Genomic DNA, 22958 nt, shown 5'->3' with positions numbered 1-22958 from the left:
GCCTGTTTGTCCCTCTAATTTCCAAAAGGCTTTTGCTGTGAGCACTAATGTCATAGCAGGCTTTTAACAAATAAACTGCAGAAGTAGCACCACCACAAGCAATAGCAACGATGCTTGCTTCGTGTGTGTGTGGGACCTAGAAGCATTATAAATACTTAGCCAGGAGAGGCAGATCTCTGTCCCAGCAGTAGAAGAAACAAAGAATCTTAGCTTAAGTGATTGTTCAATAATTTGGGAATCTAAGGGCAACCTGCGATGTTCATATGGGAATGCATTGTCCCCCTTTACTCATACTACTTTCTCTATTCATCTTATAGAAGTATTATGCTTCTAGCAAAATGTAGCTGTTGTAATTGTTTTGTTAGATCTTAAACTACACAAGTGGGTGACATTCTGCCAATTTTCCTTTGAAATTATTTTCTGGTTTTCATCTCGGGAGCGTAAGGAGGAAGCTCCTTTCAGATAGCCTGCAAAGCTAACCAGCCTCTGCCTGGTTTCTATCATCCAGTTTCTGTTGAAGTTGCATTTAGGATCACATCAAAGAGAGCTGGCAGTGACATTAGTGTAAGGGACAATGAGATTTCCCAGAGGGACTGGCCAGAAAATAAAAGGTGCCTATAGATGCTTGGATGAATGAATATGTAACTAATATTTGTTGTCCATGGATTTGAATGGACTTGACAGAAGGAAGTGAAGTTGGGAGAGCTGTCAGCAGAGCAGCTTAAGGGAGCTTCATATCTGTGACCTCTCTCCTGTTTCCTACTTTGAAAATCTTTTCTTTCAGGGATTGCTCCTTAGTAATACGCTTTCTCTTGACTTATTAGTGAATAAATATTCTTATCTAGGGCTGTCTGTGGTTGTAGTTTCATGCTCTTCTTTAAAAAAAAAAAAAAAAAGGCCCACTATTTAATTGTTTAAAGTTTTACAATTGAGATGAACAGAACAGTTAACAAAAACCACTAAAGTCCACTAAAGGAATCCTCCTGTTTCTCTTGGTGCTGTCAGCTCTTTCAGGTCTTCTCTAGCCCTGTGCGGCTGCATATGTGCATACACGGTACCTGGTTTTCTTAGTTTGTTTCCTTGGCATGCATCTGATGGAGATAAGGGGACAAAAATGCCACCCGAGTTCAACCCCATCCCATGCCAACACACAGACCTGGTTTGCACATAATGCTAACTCATGGTTAACCCATGGTTTGTTGCCCTGCCCAGGGTTTGTTCATGATGATGGACGCAGCATGTGTGGTTATTCTGCCTGTGCTTCAGCTGCATGACAGCCAGAACGTCAATGGGCGCAGTGCCCATCTCCAGTTGATGGGGAAAACTACCTACTGACTTTCTGCTTGTCACTCAGCTGTTAAATACAGAGCTCTGGGGAACAGGTCCAGTCCACCTCAGAGATATGAGTTAAACCATTCAGTTGTAATGGTTGTCCTTTATTTTAAAGAAATTTCTCTTTCAGGGCTGGCAGGGCAGATACTCGGATTTCACCAGGCCTGCTAAAGGCAAAAAGGGCAGGGGGGACAGTGACCATCCTATGTTCACTCCCCTCCCTTCTCTGCACAGTCATTCCTTTTTTAAAATGGGGAGACAAATAAACTAAAAATATTTCCCCCTATACTGGCATGCCATATAAGATGGTCTGTGGAGAGACAAGCCAGAGTTTCCAGTTGACACATCACAATAAAGAAACCATGGATGAAATGTCTGTTGTTTAGGTACACAGTTCTGCTGTGAGTGAAAGCACCAACCAATTCAAAAGAATTCTGGATTACTGTAAAATGTGAACATGGCCAGTGTTTATACAAACAGTGTCTTCATACTATGTTTTTAGGATATTCTGCAAATTGGTAAAGGTAGAAATCCAGTGAGACAATACTATTTATCTGTAGTAAAGATAATGTTATAGTGTGTCTACTCTTTCTCCACAGAGAGTTCAATGTAGCATTTTAGCCTCATGACAACTATGTGGGGTAGGCAGAAAGGTGGTGATCTGTTTAAGGCTAACCAGTGAGCCTCACAGCAGAGTGGAGATTAGAACCACAGTTCCCTGAGTAAAGCAATTAGTGTTGAGGCTGTTAGAGCATGAAATGTGCCTTGCTGAATAGGTTTATGGTGTCTATTTTACAGCATTAAATTACAAATTTAATGCTATAAAATATTTCATTCGTGTCTTAATTGTAAACAACTTCTAGTTGTTTAGAGAGTATTTTGAAGTAGTAAATGAAAGTAGAAGGCAAAGTTGCTCTAAATAGTTTCAGTATTCTAAGACGTTATTCTGTCTCACATTGTAAATGGGTGTGAGTCTCTAGGCAGGAACTGCACATCATCTTCATGGCAAATGTACACAGTCAGAAAAAGAATGTGATATAGCCATCATGCCATGTACTACTTTAGAATTCATATGAGAATGGCATGATTGAATGCTTTTCCACTTCAGCAACTCCCTGCCTGTGGAATGTTAAGTTGGGGAAAAGATCGTACCTTTTTTCCCTGATACTATAATTTTCCTGTGTGCAAAAATTTTGTACTTTGGGGGAGATTTTAAAAATGTAAATTGTCACATCTATTCCCAGAAAAACTGTACAATGTGTATTTTCTGGAATGCATGGTCACTTCCAACCAAGTAACTATTCTGGAGCTTCAAATGAGCAGTTGATATTTTATTTTTCAGGAAGTCAGATTTGATGAGCATGGCAGAATACAAGGCCATGTGCTTATTGTCCAAACACAGCACAACAACAGGAGGTCTGAAATGTCAATTATATTTTGAAAGATGACAGAATGGGGACCAGCAGCAAAGTGTTACAGTGTACCCCCAGCCCCTAAGGAAAAATTCTGTTTTGGGCTCCACCCAGACTGGAACAGGAATCTTGTGCTCTGTGGGGATCACCATAGAGTAGGGTGAGGTTTCAGGAGGAAGGGAAGAAAAAGGAACACCTTTTCTTTTCTATACTCCTGGAAGCTTCCCCCTCTGTGCTACATAGCAGTAAAGGCTAGCTGCCAGCCCCAAACATGTGCTCTTTATTCCTGTTTATCTTGTGTGGATGGCTTCTGTGGAGTGGGAAAAGGTGTCTCTTTTTCCTTCCTTAAAATCCCCAGCAGGCACCCTCAACACCTCGTAGATCCTGGAAGCTTACAGGTTCATGTCAGGCTGTTTTTTATATTTTAAAATTTTATTTTTCTTTTAATTTACAAGCTTAATATACTTCTGCTTACCTAGGGAATCCCTATGTATGTAGAAATAGAAATCACTACCTTACTTTTAGTTGGCCCTGTTTTGCTTATACATGGGATCACCCAAGTCCAGTATTGGAGGAAATGATGGTGAGATGTTTACAGTGGCCTCAAAGGAAAGATAAGTTGGAATGAGTTTAGCTTGGTTATTGAAAGACAGGCTTCAGTTGAATATAGAGGGGATGGTTTAAACTGTAAGATTCTCCACTCTTCTACCAGCTTTGAAACAATAGGTTAAATGTTGCATGGGAAGAATACCAGTACTTGCTGCATGACCACTTCAGGTACCACTCTGTAGAGAGCGTGGGTTAAGTAAAGAGAATGAATGAAGTTTTACCTATTGCAGACAAGATTATTGAAACTTGAAAGAGATTAAGGAGAATTCTACCCTCTGTTCTCAGCATGGCAGCATTTTGAGTAAACCATTTCTCTTAGTATGAATCTGTTGCACAGCAACAGGGGAGGGAGAGATTAATGGTGGGGGGAGAGAATGAAAACGTGATTCTTAAGCTCACTAAATTGGCAGGAGGAATCTAGGGGAAAGGAGTGACATTTGAAACTACTTCATGCTGGAAATTGAGTAGGTTCCAAATTGAGAACATTCATTTTAAATGTATGCTTTCTTTGCTTTTAGACCAGCAGTGTGAGTTCATCCACTCCTAGCTTTTGCAGCATTACTCCAGCAGTCGTGTGTGCATGCAGTCACACACATAAATGTTTTCAAGTCGGTCTGGAGGTTCCAGTCTCAAAGCCAGTCATTTGATTTTTTTTTTTTTTCAAGCCATCTGCCCTGAACACAGCCTCTCTCATGGGCTTTGGGGTTGCCTTTCAGCCTCAACTGCCAAGATGTTGATCGACGCAATTTTAATAGCATTTTAAAATACAATTGTTACGCTGGGACAGTGTGACTATTCCCCTCTTCTCCCCCACCCCACGCCCTGGCCAAAGAGAGTAGAAGTGTGGTTCCTCAATGATTTTAAACTGTTCCTTCTCTTCGCATGTCGTCTCTTGCACCAGGCGGTGAAACGCATTACCGAGTAGTACCCGGAAAGTGGTTAACTGCGTTTGACACACGCCAACTCCCTGCCTCCACACTGGATAATTGCATTGTCAACTATTCAGCGAAGTGGCAGGTGACACTGTTGCTGGATTGATTGTCCTAGCATTGAGGCTCCTAAGACTGTCAGCTTCCCAATCGATAGCATTTACACAAGACACCATGACTGCATCTGTAACTAATTTCAGTTTGAAACTGGCAAGACACTGTGCTGCCCCTATTTTCTGGCTTCGTGTATTTAGTGGCTTGCTTCCTCTCCTTGAACTGCAGAGTTGATCCCATCCTACCCCTCCTGCCTTCGAACATGCGTTCCTGTTTTTTAAAATTTTGGTGTAACAGGTGACGGAATCAGTGGTGTGTGTTGTGGCTTCAAAAGCAGGGAGCATTACTACAGATGGCTAACTAGCAGCTCCAGTTTTTCAATCAATAGCCTGATCAATTGATTAAATTAACACTGATTTTCTTTCATCTTCCCAGCCTAGATGAAAATTAGTTTGCAATGAGCATGCAGGTTTGGCTTATGAAATTTAGACCTTTTTATTCTATCCCATGACTCTCCATCAAATTTGAATGTATTGTTATTGAAATAAGTGGACAGCAAGACCTGCTGCTTCTGTTTCTGCTTGTAAACCAGGACATTGCTCTTGTTGCTTACCAAACTTGCTGCTTCATGCTCTGCTGCTTTAGCAAAGTCGTCCTCTCAGCTTTTCCGCCCTACTCTCTTATTGGCAGAATTGCACTGTGTTTGTGATCCCTGTCAGTGGTACTTATTGATCCAGTGATGTGAACCTGTTTAGTAATTCAAGATTACTTTAATTCCCCTCTTTCCTTTTTTGTTTCCACTCTCTCCTCATGGGAACAGTGTGCCACCTTCATGGAAATTACACCAGTCACTGCTAAGCCTTTGCTTGCATATTTCCCTTAGTGGCAGCCTTCCACCCTACACAAGCACACAAATGCCTGTATGTCTGCTGCTGAATATTAGGCTGGCACAGGGATAGAGGAATTGCCATAGCAGTTTGGATATGGGATCCTTTTTCCAGTTGTGTCCAATGTGTGATGGAGGTTCAAAGGGGACTTGTATAATGCTGTTACCCAAGTTCTAAGATGCTGTTTACAGGAGGGAAAATCCTTCTGCAGTCAACCAACTTGTCCCCTAAGGAATAGGCTTGGTTATGTTCACCTTGGCATGCAGCAGTCCACAAAATATTAATAGTCATAATTAGTAGTGGTCCCTCTCTTAAAGCCCACTGTTCTTGTCTATTAGTAAAGCAGTCTGGACACATGCAGCCAAGGTTCTGCGCAATTTTTTTGCAGTATGAAAGGTAACCTTAGAGTAGCATCTCTGCTATAGTAGTCCACATACATGACCACATACACTGGCCTTCATAACAAGCAGTGAAAACTAGACTTTGCCATCTTTCTGTGGTCAGATTAATTTTCCATCAGCCTGGAGCCATGAATATTACTAATCCAATTTTTGCTTACCTGATCATTTATAGTGCAACAGGGTAATAGAACAATGCAATTTAATAACTAATTTCAGCGAATGTTAGCCTTCAAAGGCTGATTACACTGATCCTTTCCTTTTGCCCTTTGCTTTTAGAGAGGCAAGGCTGTTTGTTTTTCCCCAAGCTACGATTAAAAGGAAGCCACATCCACACCACTGTGTTCTCTTACTGCTAGTTCGGGCATATTTCAGCAGCTGAGGAAACAAACACTGCCAAGAGCTGTTCCCAAGAAATGTGTGCGAGGCCTGGCAGCATTAACACACCTTTATTTCTGGGTTTTCTTTTTCTTTTTCCCTTTTTGATTATTTCTCTCACAGAAACCAGTGAGCAACTCCTGTGGAAAACAAGTGAATGAGCTCAGCAGGTGGCTGGTATATTTTGTGGGGAAAATAATTACCAAAACCTACCATTTCTTGAACTTTTAACTTGAGAGTGTATTTTCCACCAAAGCTATCTAAACTACCCACAAGCACTGTAAATACACATTTTATTTCTGTCCATTGCAGTCTTAGTTGCAGCAGTCTTAGTTGCAGCAAGGGAGTGTTAGAATTGGATTCGGACTGGGCTATAATCTTTTTTTTAAAATGAAGAATCAAGAGTTGGCACAGTGAACACAGAAAAGGCCAGCATTGAGGACTGCTGTTGTAGGAGCAGTGCAGCCAAGATATATATGCCACAAGCAGATTAGTTCTCTTGCTCTGCACAAGAGGATTGCCACAGGTTCTTCCGGCAGTTCATTATCCTATTTACTTATTAGTTGCTTATTTTTTTATTTGTATACTGTAAATTTGATTCAAAAGATCCCTCTAGGTGGCTTACCATTTTAAATCAATAACAATATACAGCAACATATCCATAAATGGCAACCAATTAAACACAGTTAAAGTATAAGGAATAGCAACTTCAGTTGGAAGTAATTGTGTGTGCAAATTTGGAATAACAGTGAGTGAAAACAAATAGTCGATATTTAACTGTCCGGATGGTGGAACTCTGAAGCTGCTGTGTGCTACACACACAATGCATTAACTGACAATCACTTCACTCCACTATCAATTGGACAAGTGGGAGATTTGCCAACCCTGTTAATAAGTGATGTAAGTAAAGAGATACTGTGCTTTTTAGTTCTGTTGTTCACCTTGACAGAGATGATGTGATGCTATGAACTGCTGGTGTAGTCTTGTTTCTGTGTCTTTCTTAGCACCAGCAATGTGCTTACTTCATAGTAAATAACCAGCCCAACTAAAGATGCAATTGGTACCCCAAAACATTTTTTCTTTGCCCCTGATTGTATGGGGATTAGTAGTAGTGAACTACTGTGCAAGTGCTACTTTTTCCTAGGTGATGCAGCATTTTTCATGATGCAGTATTATGCGGAGTCTCTGGTTCTTGCACCTTCCTCTCAGCAGAATTGAGCTATATCTTTATTCCCAGGATCCAGTCGTGAAAGACTGTATTTTTCACTGCATTAGTAACGTTTGAGTCAGCCTTTGTTATCAAACTTTGTTGGAGAAGCAGACTTTAATTTTGTTCTTTTTACTGAGCATTGGCGTGTGCCTGTATGGCCTTCTTTATCTAAAGACTTTTAAACTGCTTAAGAGAGTTAGGGATTTTCAGTAAAAATAAGGAATGCTTCATTAGACCTCATTGCCATTCTCAGGTTCTGACAATACTTCTACAGAGTGACACTTGGCAAGGACTTCTGCAGATGATCCATTTTTAAAAGAATTGGAGCAACTTCCCCCTTAGCACTATGGTGTCATGAACCCAGATCCTGCAGCAGTATCTGTTTGCACAACATAGCCCATTGCAGGTTATTTCACTCACTGTGCGGTTGTAGTACGTGCAGGGCACATGTGGCCACAGTTTTGAATATGCAACCCCTGCTCGGGATTGGCGTGTTGTGCAAACCCAGCAAGCATGGGTTATGCGAGTGTTAACCCTCATATAACCCATGGTCTATTTTAGGATTGTATGAGGGTTGTTTAATCTTCACAGAATCCACACTCGCCAGGTTCACTTGACATGACAACCCCTGAGTGGGGGTTGCATATGTAACCTGGTGCCTGCAGGCGCCACAGCTCATCATGGGTTAAATAACCCACAACGAACCGCAGCATGTTGTCCTAACCTGGTCAATGTCATAACATTGTACACATGTAATGAAGGTAGGAGCTTTGGAACAGGAAAAAAAGCCTATTCAGCTCTTAACAAAAGAAGATACATAAGCTTTGGTGCTGAAGAGAGGAAATACATATTCTTCCCAGAAAAAAACAATAAGGTGGGAAAGGGTAGCCATACAAATTAGATGAGAGTTTATTGAAAAAGCATATTGGGAAACATTCACTCTGTACTACAATTAAAATATCCACTTTAAAAACACACACACAAAAACAGTTCTCCAGATGCGCAGATATGAGATTTTGTGAAAAGGTAGGAACTGTCTTATTGGTGAAGTCATGGATGCGATTAAATTTACAGACCTCTGCTGCAGCAGTGCTGATTGCCATTCTAGTGTGGAGGTTCTGGTTGTTTTAGGAAGAACCTCCTGAGATGACACGGCTCCCCACCCCAAGTGAAAAATGGAAGTCACTTAAAAAATAGATCCGTACATTTCAGGCAACAACAAAAAAGAGCGGTTCCCCTTTTCCAAAAAATGTCGTGGTTATACAAAACCCAAGAGACAAAATTCCCTAGTCAACTTTGTTAATAAGATGATTAATTCATTTTTAACCCAGGTGTGCTGATGATTATCATTATATTCCATGTCAGCAAATACCACAGACTACTGCTGCCCTTCTGTTTAGCTTGTAAATTAATTTCATTACATCCCTTCTAATTCTAACAGTATACCAGGTCAGTGTTCCCTATTAACTTTTTCCAAGCAGTAACACCTGTCATCACCTGTCATACCGTATATCTTATGCATTCATGCAGAAGTACTGTAGAGATAGATATTAGAAAAAAAGTGTTATTTAGAAGAGGTTAAATAGTTTTAAACTCAGGAGTTGGAGAGCGGGACAGTTATCTAATATGTGCAGATTAAAGCTGGCCTGTTACACATGTGAAATAGGCCTTCTTGCGTTTTGCAAAGCTTCTGCACTTGTATCTCAGCAGGAATGTTTCTTGTTCTGAACTCCTAGAATGTTCAGCATTAACTCGATTTTGGCGCTGGGGCCAGCTGCTCCGAGGCCAGGCGGAGCAGAGCTGTGTACACAGTGCTGGAGGGCTACTGTGCTCTCAAGGTAAGTGATCTTGATAGGTACATTCTGACTGATGAGAGAGTTTGTCTCCCGAACTGTCACAGGGTTTATAGAGGTGCCACTCAATACTGGTGCTGGAATTGCTTGTCAGAGCAGCCGCCTACAAGAGCAATGGGGATCAGAGACAGAGCAGTAACTTTGTTTTTTCTCGGCTTAATGGCCCCAGAGTCTGACCTGCATGCTCGCTGTTGTTTGTCTGGACCTTTAAAGAGGGATCTTGGATTAAGAATGTCAGAGAATGGTGTTGCTTTAGCTTCAGTAGAGTTGGTTGTATCACCATGGTGTACAGCCAAAAACTTCTAGATTGGAGGTGTGACCTAGTAAAATGCTTTTCTCATAGGAAAGTCAAATAGGCATAAGCCTTAAAACAAAAGCAATTATATATGAAGTTAAAGCTTTGATAGCATAGCCATAATGCACAGTAAGGGAAAAGGGACTTCATAAATTTCAAAGCTGCTACTTCCAATTCTTTTTCTTCTTTGAGTTTACACAAGTTGTTGTCTGGATAGAGTGTTATTAATTAGTTTTTAGGCACTGCATTCATGATATGTGCTCTGCTACCTTCCAGCCTGGAGCTGTTATCTAAATGGGTATAAATACTGAGATATTCTGATCAAGTTTAGGAGATACTGTGAAGGCTTGAAAAGGGAATTAGACAGATTTATGGGGGCTAGGTCTATCAGCAGCTATTGGTTAAATGGAACTTTCATCTTCGAAGGTAATGTGCCTGAATCCCATTTTCTGGGGGGCAACACCACAGGAGGGTTGCCTCCATGTCATGATTATAAACTTCCTGGCAACATCTGATTGGCCACTGTGGGAAACAGGATGCTGGACTAAACATACATTCTTCTTCTTTTCTTACTGAAAGTTTGCCAAAGTACTTCATGGCAAGAAGGGAGAGTGGCATAGGAAAGGGGCAACTGAATCTAGAACAAAATAAATCATGATTCCTATTGCCCTCCAGAGGCTCAGTTTGTGCCAAGATTCTGCCTCTGAATCGGTTTTGCATCCCAGTGTACATCTCTGGAATATGTGAATTAGGAGAGCACATCTGAGTACGTGTTGCATGTTCATCCTTATCATAAAATAACCAGTGCTTAAGCTTAAGAATTAGGGCTTCTAGAATGATTTCCAGGTAAGTTTCCACTGCAGTGTTTCTCTTTAAAAAGCAAGTACTGCTTCTTCCAAACCAGAGCCCAGCCCTCTTCTCTGAACCAACACAAAAGCAAATTGCATCCTCTTTCTCACATGCCTCTCTTGAATCTCCGGACCTTGAAAATTCATGACTTTCTGGCTACCAGGAGGGAAATGTTAACTATAATCAGGATATGATTCCTCATGGCTGAAGATGGAGCTGAGGAAGCAACTAATAAGCTAGGCAGGGATGGGGGTGGGCACTGAGCACAGTTCCACCTCCTCCTGCCACAGCAGCTGCTTCCTCCTCTGCCTAGATGGTTACTTTCTAAGTGGGACAGGGATTAGGGTTCTAATAAGCTTTACATCATCTGAGAGCAAATGAAGTCTCAGAAAGCAAGTTTTTTTGGGGTTTGGTTTCTGGATAAGAGAATTTGCAGCAATAACTAGGAAACATTATGAATCTGCCAGTAATTTTGTTGGCAAAATTAAGAATCGGTAAGAGACAGCAGGAGAGATGACTGACTTATTCATGCATCAAACCTTGCCAGAAGCCTCACACCCCATCTCTTCCCATCCTCTCCTCCCTTGAAGAGCCTCCTCAGACCAATCTTGATCACTTCCACAAGGGTCAAATCTTCTAACACTACAATGCTGCAAAACAAGCAACCACTCCTGCCTCTGTTGTTGTTAGTGCTTGGCAGGCTAGCCTACGTGCACTTGCACAGTATATGTATACCCTCTCTCCACCCCCAGTTAATAGAAAATAAAGACATGCAAACATAAGACACGGAGAACAGATTGTTAACTCACTCATGACAGAGGTGTGCTTTTCCCACCCCACCTCAAAATGTGTTGCCTCATGCAGGCATTTGGGTATGTTAGAACCATTAGACTTCTGGGCAGGGTTATAATGGAGTAGCCTTCAGGCATTTTTGTTGTGCATTCACTGTCCTGGACTTTCTGCACTCCCCCCTCCTCCAGGATGGAATTGTGCATATGCCAAACAGTGGGTTTTTGTTTTGTATTTTTGAGACCCTTACATTTCATATGTATGTGTGCACACATAGAACAGGTATGATCCTATCAGGTTGTCTTGCTTTTAAAACCCCTATTTAATCCATTTATAACACTTCTTATCCAGAAATCTGGCTTGAATGAGCCTGGGATGAATAATTAATATCAACCGGTTTAGACCTCAAATATTTAAACAGCTGCTGGGGTGTTTTCACTGGCTCTCTACAGTGAAGAAATGTGCACGGGTTGGGCCACAAAGGTTCAGCGAAAGCTCTGACCATGTTGGAGTTGTCCCTAAACCCATGGTTATGCTGGTCACGGGTCTGTTTTATGGGCAATTTCAGCCATATGGGGGTCATTCTTTAGATGCTTCCACTATAATGCTACTGGTGGCAGCTCAAGAATTAAAATCTTTTTTCCCTCAGTCTCAGTACAGCTTAGGGCAGAGATCCGTGACTTTTTAAAGCTGACGGATAGTTATCGCTTATGTGTCAAGTCTTCCGTAGGTGCATGAGCTTGTTTTGTTCCATACACTAAGAACTCTAGGCTGCCTTTGCCACCCCTAACACCTGCTGTGCTCTACTGATGAAGCATAAGAAGCTTTTCTTACTCACGTGGTGGTCTTTACAGGCAGACTTTTCCTTCTCTGCCAAAGTCAGTTACTGACTGGAATATAGGAAAATAAGGTGCTCACAGGAATGGCTGTAGTAAGTGGATTTCTTATGTGTGCATGCAGAGAATTCCAAATTCTGTAGGAAAGAATATGTGACTAGAACTTTTATGCACACTGATTAATGCAACATGTTCTTTTGACTTCAGAATGTATTTAGCATCGTCTTACACAGATAGGTGTATTGGCAAACAATCTCTTGAGCCATGTGTTTATTGGAATCACCAAGGAAGAAGACTGGAATACTGACAGAAAATATTGGGCACTGAAAAACATCTCAAGCAGAATTGCTGAAATCCAAGATTTAAAAATATTAAGCCAATGACTGTTGAAAACATGTGGCTTCTTGTAGAATAGAATCTGTGAGCTAAAGCTTGGAATGAATTTGGTGCTTTGTATGTGTTGTTTTGGCAAGTGGTAGGCAACCCAGTGTCCTCCATATATTTTGGAGTACAACTTTTTTCTGTAATTGTTATGTTTTTATTGTATTAAAGTATTTTATTGTTTTACTCAATCTTTAATTATGCCTCTAAACCACCTTGAGTGCCATTTTAGGTAGGAAGTGGGGTACACATCAAATAAATAAACTCCCAGAATCTCTGATAATTGCCCATGCTGGCTGGGGCTTATGGGAGTGTAGTAAAAAAAACATAGAGAGCATCAGGTTGTCAACCTCCTGTTTAGGCAGTAGCTAAAGTGAGGAGGCTTTAGAAAAGATATATAAAATAAAGTTTGGTAAACATAAATGGTCACTTTTCATTACTCTATGTTCTGACTGATCCAACATTCTTAGCAGATCCCAAAGTGTCTTCTAACAAATGTTTAAAAAGAAAGGTGCATACTGAGAGAGGTCTGACCAAAATCTTACTTATGGCTCTTCCCATTCTTCCATTAGGACCCCACATTAGACTTGCCCATTTCTCTTTGTGGCTTCTTTTCAGGACTGGTAGATATGAAACAATGATCATGCTGTATAGCAGGTTTCTTCAACCTGGCCCCCTCCAGATGTTTAAGTGACAATTGGCCAGTAGTCTGGGATGGTGGGAGTTGTAGGCCACAACATCTGGAGGAACACAGGTTGTGGAAGGCTGCTGTCTGTCTCTGCTACGTTTCTAAAACACTAGCATTCCACATATCAAGTTGAAGTCTGGTGCTAATATCGGTTTTTCAGGTTTCATTGCTTAGTCTTTGAGCACATGTGGAAAATGCAATTGAGAAGAGTAGAGTCTGGGCTCTAATTTTGGTAACCTAAAGACAAAAGAACCTTTTACTGCTGGGAATCTGAACTGATGGCTTCATTTGGCATATGGGCTTAGAAACGAGATTGCTTGAAAACTGTTTGTTCTCATTTTTGCACTGAGTCTGATAGAAAAGTGATGCATAAAGGAAATTTCTATCCAGAATTCCCCACCCCCAGCTTCAACTATTGTTCCCAGTATATATTAACTCAGGCCATAACTTCTGCTTTGTAATTGGGGTGTGGGGTCGGGATGGAGCATGTGTGTCCAGAGGCTGGGCCTTTCACAAGTGACAAATAATGCTTGGTGCAGGTAAGATATTGGTGGAGGCTAATATCTGTGTAGCCTTTGCTTCTACCAGTGTGAAGTAGTGCTACCTGTCCTTGGGCAATATGGAGGATTATCCCAGTCTTTTACCAGCTCTGTCCTGTGTAAGATCTCCAAACTGTTTTGATGAACTGAAAGAGCCATGGACTTGCTAGAGCCAGATGAGACGGGCTGGGAAATGGCAACTTATACTCCCCTTAGGGGAGGCTATATGTGTAAGCTGAAGCAGGGAGGCTAGCCATGATTCCAGTGAGACCATATTGCTGAGTTGTTTATTGTCTAGTAAGCGCGGCATGAAATGACATTTGCAGAATCCAGAGAAGGAATGTCTATTTTTAAAAGCAATATTCTGGCCCTTACAGTTGCAAAGGACTAGAATAAATTTTGAATATAACATTGCTAATTGTAAAAGAAGACCCAAACTTCAGCCAAATAAGCAGGTAAATGGAACAGATCTTCAAAATCTTGCTTTTTCCCCTCATTTATTTGAACTGTATTATAATCAATTTTCTGAGTGCAGGATCTGGCATTTTATGACAGAATTCTATATGACAGCACTGAGGACAGTTAAAATGCTTTGGGTGTGCTAAGAGGTGGCGAAACTGATATAGGAATGAAAAGTCCCAGATAGCTTAATGGATGGATTTTGCTTTCATGCTTAAAGTCTAGCTGTGAAATTTGTGGTTGGGAATTCACCACATCAGATTAACTGCCTCTGGCATTTTGTAATTGGTACACAGAGATTCCTTATAATATATGACTGGGTGTTTGTTTTTGCCATCCTGGTATTAACTATATTCCTTTCCTTAAAGCACTTTTAGCATACTGCACCTTGGTCCCCCTTGCTCTCTGCTCATTAAAATCTATCTGATGTGATCTAATCTGGTACCGGGGTGGGGGAAAGTTGACAAGCAATTCAATTTTAAGAAACTATGAAAGGTTATGACAGAAGCGGCAGTAATGTCTGAAACCTGTTTCCTTCCTGTACACACAAGCATTCTGCTTTAAGTGTCAGTGTAATGTGCGGTCCATCAAGCATGTATCGAACCCCTATTTCTCACTTGCCCATCCCTGCATTTGGAGTATATGGAATTCTTATGCATTGTAGTAGCATAGGGTATGTTTTTCATGTCCTGTGTTGTTCTGCTGGATTTCTATGCATTCACCACCTTTTGCTTGCCACAGTAGTTCTAATACATCACAGGCCTGCTAGTTTTTGGCTACACTACACTTTTTCTCCTGCTGTGCAGTGCTCTTCCCAGTTGAGTTGGTGTCTGACAGAGTTGTCATTTCTCAAAATTCTGTTTGTGCCCCATCCCCCTTTCACAGGTAGTCTGAAGCTGAGGAGAGCAATGGGAATTCTATAAAACCTTCTTTTCCATAAATCAAAAATATAGAACAACATCTGTTCTCTCTTCAAGCTTAGGAAGTTCTAAACAATTTCTATCATTATATTACATACAGGCAAGCCAGGGAAATAACCTAGATCAAACCCTTGCTAAAATGAGCCTGGAACAAGGTGATGGCAGCAAACTTGTGATTGCTATCACTCCCCCATGCCATCCTTCTGCCACCCTCAACTTCGTGTTTCTGTTTCTCCCAGGCCACCACTTCATGATGTTTTGTTCAGAGGGCCCTGTGGTGACCTGTTTTCAACATATTTTCTTTCCTTCCAGGGTCCGGGTTCGTCATGTGCAGCGGCAAGGAGAATCCAGATAGCGATGCTGACCTTGATGTGGATGGAGATGACACACTGGAATACGGAAAACCACAGTATCATTTTCTAGAGATGCTGCTCTCCCACCAAGTGGCTGTGGCTTCACTGGGCCACTCAGACCCTTTCTGCTCCCCCAGTGCATGCATTCATTCTGTTAGGAGAGGGTCCCACAGGTTGCCTATGCTCTTACAGAAGATCAGCAAGCATTTCTGACTCCCACTTGTTTAACAATAGCAGCAACAAAATGACTCCCCTCCTTCCCTTAATTATGCTGCTGAAATGAAGAAAGCTTGGGGTAACCATGAGTCGATTTTTCTGTGGAAGGACTTAGAGCTCTGTTCAGTTCTGGTACTCAAAACTAATTTCTACCTCAGAATTCTTTAATTCTATGTGTATGTCTTTTGCACTTGGTGGATCTTGGGGTTCTATTAAAAAACAACAGTAGATCCTGCAAGCCTAAAGCCTGCCTACCCTTGTTTTAAAGTGGTTCCGTCAATGACTGGATTCACACAACACATCAACAAACTGGAACAAACCATTGTTGGTTAGTGTATCATGCAAACCCTGACCATTCTTATCAGGGTGGATTGTTTTTCCCATGGTCTGCAGTAGGGGTTGTTTTACTCATGGCGAGTTGGCAAATCATGCGAATCCAGACCTGGCAACCCATCATAGGTAAAGGGCAAGCCACTCAGCAAGAGCAGAACCCCTGCCGCTCTTGCTGAGCGGGGCCGTGATTGTGGCCAAGCCACTGCCTATGCCCTTCACCCCTTGCCAGTGACAACGCCGCCAATGGCGCACAAATGGCACCATTAGAGGGGCTGTCCCCCCTTCGCCCCTGCTGATTCCCCCCCTTTCTGGGTCCAGTTGCAATCTTGATTGCCGTCAGAGCCTGTTTGTGTGCTAAAATGGGACCGGGAAATTTTTCCATGCTTCCCTGTGCCCGGAGAATGTGTACAAATATTTTTTTATTTTAAAAAGCTCTATGCAGAAAATGGGATGGGGGAAATCCCCCCCCCATGGACTCTGTTGCCCCAAAGGTCCATGGCGGGGCGGGGTGAATTCCCCCCATACGATTTTCAGCATGGGGCTCTTTTATATCCCAGTGTAACCCTATTGAAATGGATGGCTTCATAGAGTTACATTGGGATTTAAAAGAGTTTTGTGCCAAAAAAATCAGATGGGGGGGGGAATCCACCCCTCCCAGGAACTTTAGGGCAACAGGGCCCATGGTGGGGGCTTGGATTTCACCCCCCACCCCCAATTTTCAGCACAGAGTGCCTTTGGATTCCAATGCAAACCTATGGAGCTGGCTCCATAGGGTTGTATTGGAATTTGTGCGCAAAAACGGGACGGGAAATTTTTTTGCATTTCCCCATGCCCAGAGAATGCGTGCAAATCTTTTTTGTTGTTAATTTTTTTAAAAATTGCACACATTCCCCAGTCAAGGGGAAGTGCAAAAAGATTTCCTGGTCCTGTTTTTGTGCACAAACAGGGCCGGGAAAATTTTTTAAGGGGCTGCAGTTGAGATCACAATTGGAGCTGGAAGGGTGACTTGGTGGCAGAAAAGATGGGTCTGCCACCAGGTCCCCTAGGGTGTTGGGTGGAGGACTGAGGGGGAGGGAGGGTGGAAGAGGGGCAAACAAGGAACTCACTGTGGGTTGTTTGCCCAGTCGTCTGGCAGGTATGCTAACCATGCACTGTGGGTTGTTCACAAAACAACCCACAGTGTGTGGCTAGTCATCCATCATGGGCTGGCATGTTGTGTGAACATGCTCAGTGATTCTTCCCCCTTTCCAGTAACTCCCCAGCAGCAACATTCACATGCTGTTCCTTGCTGAAAGGAGGCAATTTCCACCCATGCTGCTTTCAAGTGAACATATTCTTATCAAACAGCTGTTTGTTTTTCACATGCTCATCTTGGTATTTCAAATAGGGTTTGAAATGCAGCCTTCAGTACCTCAAGAGGATAGAAAAGTACTTTCTGGTGTTGCACATTTCATTGGCTTTGTGTCTCATAGCTCAAAGGGTATCATGGCTGCTCTGCCTTAATGGCTTGGGGTAAACACTGAAGAAAGTAGCACTTTTCCAAAGCTGTATCAGGATGTGCTCTCCTTAACCCTCCATGCTTAGATATACAGAGGCAGATATCATTCCATGTACTGGGGAAGAACCAGGTGAAGCTAAAGAGAGAGAGGCACTCCGAGGTGCAGTCTTAAAGTAAGTGCGCCTTTAAAAGTACTGTGTGGGGGTGGAGAAGGACATGCTTCATCACGCTGGGAGGGTGGCGAGGACATTTTTCAAGACTCTGGGAAGCAGGAGCATGCCAGGAAGATGGTTATCCATCTATAAGACAGTAACTACTAAATGTCCCACCACACTAACCCTGGTCACATTTATGCTAGAGGTGGTAGCTTTTGCTTCTGCATCCTCTTCCAAGGGAAATTCTCCTCAGTACTGACAGTGGACTCTGTGTTTTGCAACTTCTGCGTGAGAAAAAAACAATCCCATTATAAATATGAAACTCCAGTAGATTTGTATAACACTACTTAGTTTTCCTCTTTATTACAGTTGCAAAGTCTAGATTTTTGGCAAGACCTCCATTATTAATTTTTGATTGAACAGGCCAGGGTGCAAGAAGTATTCGACATGTTGATAAGCGATGGAAAAGGTCTGGGAGTACACTTATATCCCATTGAAGTCATTAATACAAGCGCCCAGTTCAAGGTTTCATCCCATTGATCTGAACAGAATTTAAATGTCCTTAACTTCCTATAAATTATTTAGTGATGAAGGCAGAGGCTTAGCTTTCTGAATATCAGAAGCCCCATATAGAGTTCCCTTTGATTTCTGTCCTTTTATCAGATATAATTTCCATACTTTCAGTCAGCTCTACAGTCATGAGATCTGGAAAGAAAGCTTTCTAAGATTAAAGCAAATTTTAAGGTTTTTAGGAGTAATACATTTCCACATTCTGTGTGAGATTGCTAATTGGTGTTCTGTGAGAAGAATACACTAATGCAGATTTCATTATCTTTACTAAATGAATCTGTGGTGTATCAGCTGAATAACTATTATACAAAAAAAGAAAAACACAGCTTAGAACAACCTTACGTGATCTGTGAAAAATGGCAAAAGGAAGTTGTAATTTGCCAGTATAAGCTATATAATGAGGGGGATTATATTCTGTCCAGAACAAGTAGTGCCTCCAGCCCTGTAATTCCAGGTCTGCAAACCCTAAACAACTATGTCTTGGTAGGCTTCAGTTTCAGATTTGTTAACTTTCACCCAGTCCTTGATGGAATTTAGGCATTCATTCAAGGAACTGCCTGATGTTCCTGATATAGAAGAAAAGTAGAGTTGGGTGTCAAAAAGCAGATGCTATGAACAGAGCAGCAGTTGCCCCAAACTACCTCCTACTGGATCACCAAGGAAGAGTGGAACCTCCAAAGGATGGGTCTAATAGGGTCACCCATCCTCTATCAAGCTTTGACAAAGATCATCCACCAGGGTTACGAAAGTAGTCTTTGTTCCAAATCCTGGCTTGAACTCCATTTGACACAAGTCTAGAACACTGGGTTTATTTTCTCAAGGCTTCTCTTTTTTTAAGATGCACTTTCCCAAGGATTCTGTTCACTTCCTTGGGTAACAATAACTTAAAGCATCCCACAAAATCAGACATGCAGAATTATCAAACACCGCCACAAAGGGTCCTATATAAATGGCATCTATATCAGGAAAACCAGTTTTATCAAAGAAGTACTTTACAAAGGTATCACAGCAGGCTGTTTGGAATTCTTCATCATTAACTGGTGGACATGATTGCAGTAAGCCCACAGAATGGCACTCTACCAGTGCAGTGGGGGCAGAGAAATATTCATTTTAGTGCCATCAGTGCCACAGAATAGGCCTTCAAATTGGTTCTGTGCTGTTTTCATAGGAACATAGGAAGCTGCCTTTCTACTGAGTCCATCCAGCTCAGTATTGTCTACACTGACTGGCAGCGGCTCTCCTGAGTTTTAGACAGGAGCCTTTACAAGTTCTCTCTAGAGAGCTTTGGCTGTTGGGCGGTATAGAAATTTACTACATTAATACTGGGGCTTGCACCTGAGACCTTATGCATGCAAAACGTGCACTCTATCACTGAGCGATGGCCCTTCCCCTTTCAGCTGGATTTATCGCAAGTACTTTACTATTGGTACTCCATCTCTCTTCCCTGTAGTTTCATCACCCAGATCTCTTTATTAAATTACAGAGATGCCTTTATCCACTGGGTAAGTTGGCACCAGGGAGCAGTTCTTTTAAGGGCCCAGGGCAACTGCATGTTCCAGTGACTGGACCACCAGAAGACCCAGCAAAAAACACCAGAGTATTCTAGTTTCCAGTAGGATCCATAAGCTTCTGGGGGTAGACATCCTTAACGGGCCATAGTTCTTGCAGCACGTGTTTTTGTATTCTGGGCCACTGTAAGCTGTCAGCTGGAGTTCTGTACAGGCCTCTGTATAGAAGACTCTAGAAAGCACTTCAGGCAAATAACGCAATGTGTGTTAACAGAGAGCTAAGAAATGGATTGGTTTTTCAAGCCCTCTGCCCTGTGTGGAAACAGCACTTACATTGCCCCAGTCTCTTAGGCTGAGTGAGCCTTTGAGGTCAAGGTTGAAGAGATTGATAGAGCAGTGAAATGAAGTTTTTCTACTGCTTAGCTTGTTGCAAGCAGTGGCCTGAAATCAGGTTTCACACCGTAGAAACACATACCTGCCTCAGACTATTGCTTCCTTCAGTAATTTGAACTGACAGTGACTAATATTCAATATTCATAGGAAGGCTAGATTTAGGCTGGCTGGGAGTGGGGAGCTGTAAGATCTAACCTGATGTTGCCCAGGAGCCTCCAGACTTGGTAGTTCCAGAAATCCCCATTTAATTCCCCTCTTATTAGGGTTGTAGTTTGAAGGGCATAGAAAGGAAAGGAAAGGTTCCTCCTGTGCAAGCACCGGGTCATTACTGACCCCTAGAGGGACGCCTGCTTACGCTGGCGTTTTCATGGCAGACTATAGCGGGGTGGTTTGCCTTTGCCTTCCCCAGTCGTGACTACCTTTCCCCCAGCAAGCTGGGTACTCATTTTACCGACCTCGGAAGGATGGAAGGCTGAGTCGACCTGAGCCGGCTACCTGGGACCCAGCTTCCACTGGGATCGAACTCAGGTCATGGGGAGAGTTTCAGTTGCAATACTGCCGCCTACCACTCTGCGCCACACGAGGCATAACAGGAGTGGAATTGAATATATAGCTTTTTATCTACACAAAACATGATTTTCCCTAATGTCTATGTAGTTGGGAGCTGTTCATAGCTTCTTAGGACTACACCAGGAACCAAACTACATTGGGACATGGGAGCCAGTATTGTTTCAGTAGATATACAATAGGACCTAGCTCTGGTAGATTCAATTTCAAGTTCCACTTCTGCCATGGATTCATTGTGTGCCTTACAGAAGCTGTTTCCCATCTATGAAATGGAAATAGTGACCTGTTTTGTACAGTTGCTCTGAGGCTATACACAAATTGTAAAGCATTTGACAATTTTTCAACACTATAAAAATTATACATCCTAGTAATAGTTGGGGAAAATGCATGCTGAAGAATATTTCCTGTGATGTATTTTTCACTGCTGTTCCTTTTCTTTTTCCAGTGGTGGCACACCTAGTACCCGAATAACACCAGAATTCTCTAAGTGGGCAAGTGATGGTGAGTGTAAGATATATATGTGGCAGGTCTGTGTGTTGGCCAGATAGGTGCATGGAGACAGAAAGTCGGTATTTCAGGCTGCAGTTCTAATGTTACGTATATGAGAGCATTTTGTTCTCCTGTATATACAGCACCAGTGATTTGAAACACTGAAATAAACAGTGCCTTCCAACTTTTGTGTTTTTATGAGGAAGTCCATGCTTAATTTTGCTCCTGGACATTAATACAGGTACTGCTTCTACTTTCCAAGAAAGAAAATTAAACTTAGCTAAAACCATGGAGTCACTGAGGAAGATGAAGAGGAGGTGATGTATTATTTATATCCTGCTCTTCTATTAAATGTCCCCAGTGTAACCAAAGTTAAAGTTAGAATATAATGTTCTGGCATCCAATCCTGTGGTTAGCCTGCTATAGTTTGCTCCATTCTTCTTGGCTTGGATGATGATTTGGGGAATGCAAAACCTCTCCACTTGTTTCCAGAATTCTGTTTGAGATTTCTCTGCATCCTAGGGCAATGTTCTGATACTATCTTCTACAAATATGCATCTTGAGACCTCTGTCTTGAGATGCATGCCAGTGTCAAAATATTTATGTATATACACACATGAACCATCTCCGCTATTTCCTAGAGGCCCATCTTCACATCCCCCTGCCATGACAGAACCTCCTCAACTGTTGCACTTCAACTTTGGAATGCCATTCCAGGGAGGTTCTCCTTGTTCAGAGCCTGATTGAGCACTAGATGAAGATGCCCTTTTATTCACTCAGACCTGCTAGTTTTGACCTTTTTAATGCAAAAAAATATTTTAATCTGGTTGTATTGTCCCCTGCTGCTTCTCTCCTGCATTTTTAGATGCTTGTTTTTTATTTTTAAATTTAAATTAAATTAAAACTCAGTTGATGGCCTGAAGAGCGGGTTACTGTTGGGGGGCGGGGGCATTGTCTGTTTTACTGCATAAATAGAGGAGTTTAGGGCAATATATATTTTTTATTCTAACAACAAGCCTGCGAAGTAGGTTAGTTTAAGAGAATGTCCCTCCAAGAGCTTGGTAATTGAAGTTTCCACACTCTAAATGTCTGTGTGTGTGTGTGTGTGTGTGTGTGTGCCTGTCTGTCTCTCTGAGATTGGCTCTACATTTGTGCATGTATAACCATTCTGAAGTGACATTTAAGTGCAGCTTAAGAAAAAGATTGCATGCTTGGTAGAAAGTAACTTTGAAAGTTCCCTTAATCTGTTTGAGCTTCAGCAACACTCCAAAGACAAACCAGCCAGGGTAGTTGATGGGGGAAAGTATTCTGCATTTGGAATACAGGGACAACTTAAATAAGTTTGGCAATCACCTTGTTGCTTTTGTGTGTGTGATACAGCTTCATTGCCTTTTTCCATGGTGGTGGAGAGTAAAATATCAGTAAGGCAGTTGGCCTAGGAATTGAGACAAGTTCTGTGCAACTGAAGTTAAATAACAGTTGAGCTCCCTAGATGTGATGGTGCTAGCTGCCCTGTAGTGCTCTTCCTCTATGCCTTGCCCCTGATGATTTTAGGAAGGTTTGTGGGAAAGTTCTAGGTCAGTTCTGACTACGGACATGGTGTGACTGTGATTTTCAAAACTGAATACAAATATCTGGGCTGTAAACACATACTTCTTCCCAACAGCCCCATGAATAGAAACCCTCTAGAATCCTAACTGCAACTCAGAGCATTGTCAGGGAGCAAATTGCACATACAAGCAATTTGTATGAACCTGAACCTGTTTCACAGGAATTATGGGTGAGAGTCATCATATGTCTAGAAATCAAAATGGATCCTTTGTGTCTGACCAGTTTGAAAATGGCTAGTAATTCTGGTTTAAGTTCTTGGGTGCCCAGTTGCTACTGCACAGGAAGAAATCTGATGAACTGAAGCAATTCCTCAGAATTTGGTATCCCAAACTCATTATTTACTTTTGAATAACCCATGGCCCTATTATTTCCATAACAGCTTTGTGGGAGATCTGCCATACTGGGCCAGTCATTAATGCATCTTCAGCAATGCCTGAGACTTGGATA

General features: G+C 42.0%; 1 protein-coding gene across 1 annotated transcript in view; it reads left to right on the top strand.

Annotated features, from left to right (window-relative positions):
- RNF220 (ring finger protein 220) overlaps positions 1–22958 on the top strand; it is a 383799-nt gene that overhangs the window by 325095 nt on the left and 35746 nt on the right. Inside the window, exons 10-13 of the mRNA XM_084852730.1 lie at positions 8946–9047; positions 15131–15227; positions 17305–17391; positions 20857–20912. Of these exons, the coding sequence (XP_084708856.1) occupies positions 8946–9047; positions 15131–15227; positions 17305–17391; positions 20857–20912 (342 nt within the window). The remainder of the gene's footprint in view (positions 1–8945; positions 9048–15130; positions 15228–17304; positions 17392–20856; positions 20913–22958) is intronic.

Source organism: Heloderma suspectum, chromosome 4 (assembly GCF_057233095.1).
Source record: "Heloderma suspectum isolate Gila_16-S chromosome 4, 16-S_ref, whole genome shotgun sequence".
NCBI lineage: Eukaryota > Metazoa > Chordata > Lepidosauria > Squamata > Helodermatidae > Heloderma > Heloderma suspectum.
This window is presented reverse-complemented; position numbering and strand designations above follow the sequence as displayed.